This window comes from Camelina sativa, chromosome 10 (genome assembly GCF_000633955.1).
Source record: "Camelina sativa cultivar DH55 chromosome 10, Cs, whole genome shotgun sequence".
Lineage (NCBI taxonomy): Eukaryota > Viridiplantae > Streptophyta > Magnoliopsida > Brassicales > Brassicaceae > Camelina > Camelina sativa.
The window spans coordinates 13,485,676-13,493,884 of record NC_025694.1 but is presented as its reverse complement, the minus strand read 5'-3'; the positions used below and the strand labels follow the sequence as shown (position 1 = coordinate 13,493,884).

Sequence of the window (8,209 nt, the reverse complement as noted above, 5' to 3'; positions counted from 1 at the left end):
TCGGAAGAGCGCTTTCAATGTTCCTTAACGCCATTGATGAAAGTTTTGAGAATTCAAAGAGACAGAGAGAGATTCTTAGTATGGAGTGTATGGAGCAACCATTCAAAGCCTTTGAGTTTTGAAAATTGTTCTGTGGGATAAATCAATCAATGGAAGGTAGGGTTTAGTTAATTATAAAGACGAAATTTTTGTTCCCTTTTTCGCATTTTCTATTCGAAAATTCAAAAGGAAGAAAAAAAGCTTAAGATAAAGTTAGCCGTTGGGAATGTTTTTGGCTCTAACGGTCATAAGCATCGGTTCGGTTTAGTTAAATTAGATTCGGTTATCGTAACTGGTATTTTCCAATTTAGTAATTTCTCTTAAAGTCTACAAAACGACTGCGTTTTAGGTTATCACTTAACACGCGAGTTTGGTGTGTGTGACTGTTGAAGTCCAAGGTAGAGAGAGAGAGAGAGCTTCTTTCTCCGTCTTCAATGGCTTTCCTCCTCAATTGAAATTGAATCCCTAGAACAACAATTAATTTGAGAATTCGACATCGTTGTTTTTTATGGACCAAGACTATCGAAACTCTAGAACGTCGGTGTCGCATCATCATCATCATATGAGGATGACGGTTCCACCACCACCGTCTCCTCAACCTTCGCCACCGGTTCTTTCTGAAAGTGATCAGACTACATCGGAGCTTCGTTCTCTCGATTGTAATCTTACTTCCTTATGCGATCATATTCAATCTGAAGGTTTCGGCTCCGGTGCGTTTTCCGATGTTATTGTAAAAGCTATGGGATCCAGCTACCATCTCCATCGGCTTATTCTATCTCGCAGCTCTTACTTCAGGTATATGATTCCATTGTTTAGTTATCAAAAAATTGTTCAGCGGCCGGTGTTATGTGGGGATAGGTTTTGTTTTTGATATTCAGGTTTTGATTAGAAATGTATGCAATTTTTGTGATTTAAGGACTATGCTCCAAGGTCCATGGAAAGAAGCAAGCTCTCCGGTTGTAAACTTACTTGTGGATGATAAAAATGTTAATGGAGATGCAATTTCTGTTGCTTTGGCTTATCTATATGGGTATCATCCTAAGCTTGATGATGATAACGCCTTTCGCGTTTTAGCTGCAGCTTCTTTTCTTGATCTCCAGGTATTCTTAATACTTATGACTTACTTCAATATGACTAGGTTCTTTTGGATCAGTTTATCTAAAAACCTAGAGGTTTTTGTCATTCAGGATTTGTGTGCAATATGCACTGATTTTATTATTTCTGAGCTGAGGACTTCAAACTTCCTGGCATATCAGGTTTGAGAAATCTCAGTCATGTGTATTTTTCAGCCTCCGTGTTCTACGTGATTCTTGAGTACACAGAGCTTCTTCCACTTGTGACTCAGGTGTTTGCTGAGAGCCAAGACTATGGCATACATGGAGAACGTGTAAGGAACGCTTGCTGGGGTTATCTCTGTCAAAGTGGTGCTGTGGAACTGAGAGAGGTAATTTTATGTCTATGCTTTAGACTGACTTTATGATTTTTGTGTCGTTAGTGATTGTCTTGTTTCTTTTTGGGTATCCGTCAGAAGCAAAAATATCTTGGTCTACTCATCTGGTTGCTAAATTGTTTGTCCTAACTCCTAACTATTGAAATGATGTATCTGGCTTCACCTTCTTCTATCCTTGATGTCATTCTATCTAGAAAGCATCTCCTAGTTCTTAGTTCACTTAGAACTACTTCTAGTTTTTCTTTCTTGCTAATTATTTAGTCGCATTTTATTGTCAGATGCTGCCAAAAATCTCTGCACAGACTCTATGCGCATTGCTGACATCTGATGAATTATGGGTCCCTAGTGAAGAAAAACGGTACAGAATTGCATAGAATAATTGGATTACAGTTTATAGTTTATACTGTATGTTACATTTATTAAGCTCCTTAAACCGTGTTTCTTTCCATGTCAAAAAGGTTTGAACTGGCACTGTATGCCTTCATTGCAAATGGTGCTCTTTCCAACACAGAACATTCCAATCAAGATTCCAGATTTGAGAGAGGGACAAGCTTCCCTATTGATTCTGCTATATCGAAGGGGAAAAAATTGATGGATGATTTCTCCTTCGGGAGTTTGGAAAGTAAGATTGGTCATTTAGATATAGAAGACGGTCTAAGAGATGCTAGTGATGACGTAATTGTTCCAGTCGCAGAAGGTGTTGTTGATTTCCAAAGAGGTGTTTCTGGTTCAAACCTCGTCTTTCAGCAATCTGCTAGCTCACAAACAAGCTTTGGTCGTACTAGCACCAGTGTTGTTGATAAGACAGAAGGCAGTGGGGTGGCAATTGAAGGACCTTCTGAAGAAGCATACCATTTGGGTAATGATAGTTGGTTATCAGGAGCAGACTCTAGAAATTCTCCTACTTTAGGTTCTTCTTCTGATGGTTTTGTGGTCAATGACTGGGGAAACTGTGGTGTTTCTGCTCTAACATGGGGTGGACGGGTTGTGGGGACTAGGCAAGGTACAGGTTCTGTTAAAGGAAAATGTGGATTTACTGAGGAAGAATACGGTGCCTTTGTTAACACTTTTGAAGGTGGTTCGCTTTTGTATTGCAATATGTCTTTTGAAATACTACTGAACGCAAGAAAAGAACTTGAAGAGCTGGGTTTCCCTTGTAAAGCCGTGAATGATGGCCTCTGGTTGCAGGTTCGTTGTCCTTAAACTTGCTTCCTTTCTCACTCAGCCAGTCTTAGAAATTTAGGGGTGGTTGATCCGCTTAGCATTGATACATTTGTCTTAATAGTAGCAACTCTACTCTGGTTGTAAATGTTTGCGTACATAAATGCATTAATGTTTTTATGTTTGACTACTATCCAGATGCTTCTCAGTCAAAGGGTGCAGGAAGTTGCTGCCAACACATGCAAAAGGTGTTGCCTTATCAGTGTTGCATGCGCGTGTAAACAGGGATTTGGGGTTTCACATGGTGCAGCCTTTAACAATTATTTTTGCCAAGACAATGTGCAGAACAATATGATGGGAGACATGGAAAACGTGTATGTGACGGAATCTTCTCAAGGCGAAGGAATAGGTATCTTCAAGCCTGTCAGGATCAGTGTCAGAGGACAACACATCGATGGACTTGCAGGCATTGGCTGCGAAGCTACATTTGTGCCACCACCTGCATGGCCTCCTACACCTTTTGTGTATTCTCGTGTCCCCATTAGCAGAAATGGTCAGCAACCTATTGCTAGTGATGGTTCTGAAGGTAGGATTGATCAGAGTGGGGAAATTTCTAAAGATGGTTTGACAGCTCTTGTTGGGCTGAGCCAAGGGACAAGCGGTATTGGTAATAATCATCGTGGTGGTCAAACGGAGGGAGGGTGTGGCAGTGGAAGTACTGTTGGAATGTCAGAACCAAAGCAACCTTCAGTAGGGACTGAGTGGGAGAACGCAAGTTGTACCATATCACTTGATAGAAGGACACCTTTGTGTCACTTTCCTCCTTTTCGTTTTGGGTAATGTTTCCAGTTTTGTTTACTTGTAACTAACTCTCTTGATTTAATCAAATTTGCTGTGACTCCTTACTTTGTCCTGTTTGGTAAATGATTCCTCTCATATGCATATTTTCATTGTCTGCAGGGTTGAATTTGAAGATGTCCATAGACTCGCTAATGGTCATGTTGAGCATTCTCCGGAATTCTTCTATGCTGGTTCTCTGTGGAAGGTATCACAAACTCACAACTTGATCATCAAACTTTCTATTGAAGCTGGTCTGGCGTTTCTAACTATGAAATTTGGGTTGCGTTTTGATACCATATCCAGATTAGCATTCAGGCGTTCAATGATGAAGACCCTCAAGGACGTCGAACTATTGGTAACACGAGTCAATACAATGACAAGATCACATGTTTTCCTCACATTAGTTAGTTTGGTGTGTCATAATACATAACTTGATAATGAATTTCTACAGGATTGTTTCTTCACCGTCGCAAAGCAGAGATACTGGATTCAGTAAGGAAGGTTAGTTTTCTACGGTACATTGTTGTAATAGAGCTATAAAAGCTACTTCAGCTGTCATTTCTCGTGAAATAACAATCTCTTCTACCTCGTTTCAGGTTCATGTTTACATAGATCCTCGTGACAAAGTGACTGCACGTTACCAGGTATCTTACAAATATATATGCTCAAGTTCTTGTTGATATTCATGTACGATTCCATTGTCTTAGCGGAATGAAAAAATCTTTGGTCTTGTTTTGATGCATCTTAGTCATAATAAGCTAATATTATTTTAAAATGTTCTTGTAGCTGATATGCCCGTCAAAAAGAGAAGTGATGTTGTTTGGGAGCTTTAAACAGAGAGGAACTCTTCTGCCTAAAGCTCCCAAAGGGTGGGGTTGGCGTACCGCACTGCTCTTCGATGAGCTCTCTGAACTTCTCCAGAACGGTGCTCTGAGAGTCGCTGCCGTGGTTCAGCTCGTTTAGAGTTATAAGGTCTCTTTAAACTCGACAATTGTATGTAAAAAACTAAAAACTCGAGAGAAAGTCCACATTCGGTAACCCTCTTAATAAATACTACACAGTATATTCTACCTCCTTAGACTGTGGGTATGTTTGTATAAATGAGTCAGAATTTGTTAAAGGGAAATATAAAGTTTTCACGATATCGATTTCTTCTGTATAGTTTATTGGTTTGAGTTAAATCAATGAACTAGTCTACCTTTTCTATAATTTTAAAGATTTAAATTGTATTTCTTGTTTTTGAGATTTTTGTTTGGTATATTTTGGCTTTGTCAAGTGTGGTGGACTTGTATTTGTCGGTTATATAGTTTAGTTTTCTTTAAGTTGAAATCCACCCCCTGTTTTTGCGGTACTGTACATCATGAACCGGTTGACTAAAAAATATACATACCGGACCTTCCGGTTCGACCGATCGGTTCATGGGTTAACAGGTAAAATGTGTAAAACCCTTGGTTTTACTTTTAATAATCATCGAAATCGAAGGAGGGTTTTGGTTGCCGGAGAGAAGCTTTTGTCTCACCACCCACCGTCACGGCTTCTTCCTTCTCGTCCTCGGAAAATCATCGCCACAGAAAACGATTAAGCTGAGTATGGGAAGAGATAAAGAGGATGCGGCGGAGAGAGAGATTGATTCTGTTGTTCCATGGATGAGAGCTCCGATTGACGTCAGCAATGTCGAAACCTGTGCTCTCGAAACCCTCCCTTGCCTTAATCCCAGGTAACATCGATTTATGTATATAACCTTTGATTGAAGTATCTCTGTTACAGCTTTTGATTCCAGCTGAAATTTTCTTAGTTGTATGATGACTTTTTAAGCTTCTGAAACTATGTCTCTTTTCCTTATGATGATGTTGAATCGTTAATATGTGATAAGGTTGAAGAAGGCATTGGAGGAGATGGGTATCTCTTCACTTTTTCCAGTGCAAGTTTCAGTTTGGCATGAGACAATAGGGCCAGGTGGTTTCGAAAGAGACATCTGTGTTAACTCTCCAACAGGAAGTGGCAAGACTCTCTCTTATGCTTTACCAATTTTGCAAATCCTTGCTTCTCGTCCTGTGAGATGCCTCCGTGCTTTAGTCGTTTTGCCCACTCGTGATTTAGCCTTGCAGGTAGGTTCCCACTTCTGGCTCTCTGTTTGTTTTTTTTTTTTTTGTGTGTGAAATGCAACAACAACTTCTATGGTTTACTGAAGTCTTCCGTTTTGTCATTTCTAAGTTTAGGTTAAGGATGTGTTTGATGCTATAGCTCCAGCTGTGGGATTAACTGTTGGTTCAGCTGTGGGTCAATCTTCTATAGCCGGTGAAATCTCACAGCTCATCAAGACACCTAAACTCGATGCGGGGATATGCTTTGATCCTGACGATCTTTCCCAAAACGTTGAGAGTGCTGTGGACATATTGATAGCAACACCAGGAAGGCTGATGGATCATATCAACAACACCAAGGGCTTTACTCTTGAGCATTTGCGTTACCTTGTATGAAAAAAAAATCCAGATTTCGCTTCTTAGTTCACCTCTGTCTTAGTTTCCAGTATGTTTGATAAATCGAATTGTTTCAGGTTGTTGACGAAACCGACAGATTGCTAAGGGAGGCTTATCAATCCTGGCTACCAACTGTTCTGCAACTTACTCAGGCATCTGACGATGGCCTATTTCCTACTGCGTTTGTTCCTTCCGCTTTTGGTGCTCTGCAGACTGTTCGTAGACAGTGAGTTCCATCTCTCAAGCAATTTTCCTTTCTTATACTACATTAGTCACATAATAACCTCAGCTGGTTAAAGGCTGTAGTCAAAGCTGATTAAAAGTAACCAATGTGATGCTTACTTCAAATCCACAGAAGTGTGGAAAGAGGATTCAAGGGTAAACCATATCCAAGGTTGGTGAAGATGGTAGTATCAGCTACATTGACGCAGGATCCAAGCAAGCTTATTCAGCTTGACCTGCATCATCCGTTATTCATGACAACTGGTGGAAGCCGATACAGACTACCCGAGAAGTTGGAATGCCTTAGACTGGTATGTATATGTGTTTAATGTGTTGTTTTTCTTCAAATGTTTTGGCGCAACATTTATCTGCAAAGATCTTATTTCCTGAATTTGTTACTTCACATGTCTTTTAACAGATTTGTGAAACCGGGATGAAGCCTGTATATTTAGTTGCTCTCCTAAAATCATGGGAAGGTGAAAAGTGTATCATTTTTACATCCTCCGTAGAGACTACTCGTCGTCTATGCAAGTTACTCAACTTTTTCGGTGACGCAAAAATAAAAGCAAAAGAGTATTCAGGTGGTCTGAACCAATCCGTTCGAAGGTAATATTTGAATCTTGCATCACTTAGTAGCACCCTGTGGCACTCATACATAAAGAAATCTGGTCATTTATTGAAAATTTTTGGCTGCAGCAAAGAATTAAAAGCCTTTAGAAAAGGCGATATCCAAGTTCTTGTTGCGTCGGATGCTCTAACACGTGGAATGGATGTTAAAGGGGTAACAAATGTCATAAACTATGATATGCCTCCTTTTGCAAAGACCTTCATCCATCGTGCTGGGCGGACAGCTAGAGCAGGCCAGGCTGGGCGGTGCTTCACATTGCTGAGTAATCATGAGGTAAACTGAAACTTGTGTGTCTCAAACAGGGGAAGAAAATACAATATCAGAATCTTGTATCTTGTACTCATCTCACTTAATCATTCACTTATCACTTAAGGTAATTGTATAGGACAATTGTTTGGAACCCTCTTATCTGAATCTTTGTTACTTTTACCATGCTTAAGCTCTTGACTCTAGCTCCACTTGTTCATTTGGAAATTTTAAAAAATTTCAGGTAAGGCGTTTCTCAAAGCTCCTGAAGAAAGTTGGGAGTGATTCATGTCCTATCTATCCGATCTCGCCCACGTCATTAGATTCCATTCGTGCCACTTACACACCCGGTAATTTCTTAGCCTTGTGTACATATTTCTAGGAAACACTCTACAAATAGACATGAAAGAAAGGGACTTATGTGTAATTGAGAATTTTGCACTGTGGCATAATTGTTAAACCTCCTGATGACAATGTGAATTTTGATATAGAGCATTACTTCCTAACATTATTGATGTAGAGTTAGAGTTTCCTAGGAAACATATAAGGCCATTGAAATTGTTGTATTTTGGCAAATGATGAAGTCATTTCTCGTTTCAGCTCTAGAGAAGCTCAAGGAGTTGGTTGAGTCTGAAGCACCCAAGAAAGGAAGACAAGCTTTTAGGCAAAATTCAAGAATCGTAAACTCCCAAACCAAATTCAACAAAACGACATCAGACACATAGTTCTTTTGGGTCTGTCGGATCCAGTACTCAATCGGGTCCGATCCGGTCATATTATTATTAGTTTGAGATATTTCTTGGCATAAAAGTTAAGTTTTCATAAGCGAACTATCATCCATTGTATTAATGAAACCTCAATTTATTGTGCTTCATATACTATTATTTCTCAGATGCCCGATTATTTAATAAGCTAACCGAAATTATGATCACTTGTATATAAAATTCTCACTGGTCCATTAGCTACATAACAGTCGTTATAAGAACTTTTTACCATTGGTCAGGAAGAGTAAGTCAAGTTTATTAGCTTTGAATGTAAAGCAAGATACATGTCATATAGATTTTTCTTGACGACAAAAATCTTAGAAAACTCGTTAAATAACAAAATTTAATTTGAGAAATAATTAAAAACGGCTAAAAACAT

General features: G+C 39.3%; 2 protein-coding genes across 2 annotated transcripts; both read left to right on the top strand.

Moving 5' to 3' along the window:
* LOC104718807 lies at positions 409-4,634 on the top strand. Its single transcript, XM_010436611.2, has 12 exons — positions 409-834; positions 956-1,139; positions 1,227-1,295; positions 1,385-1,483; positions 1,768-1,847; positions 1,948-2,677; positions 2,849-3,486; positions 3,611-3,695; positions 3,794-3,845; positions 3,942-3,991; positions 4,087-4,134; positions 4,277-4,634. Exons 1-12 carry the CDS (start codon positions 548-550, stop codon positions 4,451-4,453), a joined length of 2,499 nt encoding a protein of 832 aa, XP_010434913.1. The 5' UTR covers positions 409-547; the 3' UTR covers positions 4,454-4,634.
* LOC104718806 (DEAD-box ATP-dependent RNA helicase 1-like) lies at positions 4,966-7,957 on the top strand. Its single transcript, XM_010436610.1, has 9 exons — positions 4,966-5,207; positions 5,364-5,598; positions 5,710-5,964; positions 6,048-6,196; positions 6,326-6,503; positions 6,611-6,798; positions 6,889-7,093; positions 7,311-7,416; positions 7,667-7,957. The coding sequence occupies exons 1-9, from the start codon at positions 5,080-5,082 to the stop codon at positions 7,789-7,791; spliced, it is 1,569 nt and encodes a 522-aa protein (XP_010434912.1). The 5' UTR covers positions 4,966-5,079; the 3' UTR covers positions 7,792-7,957.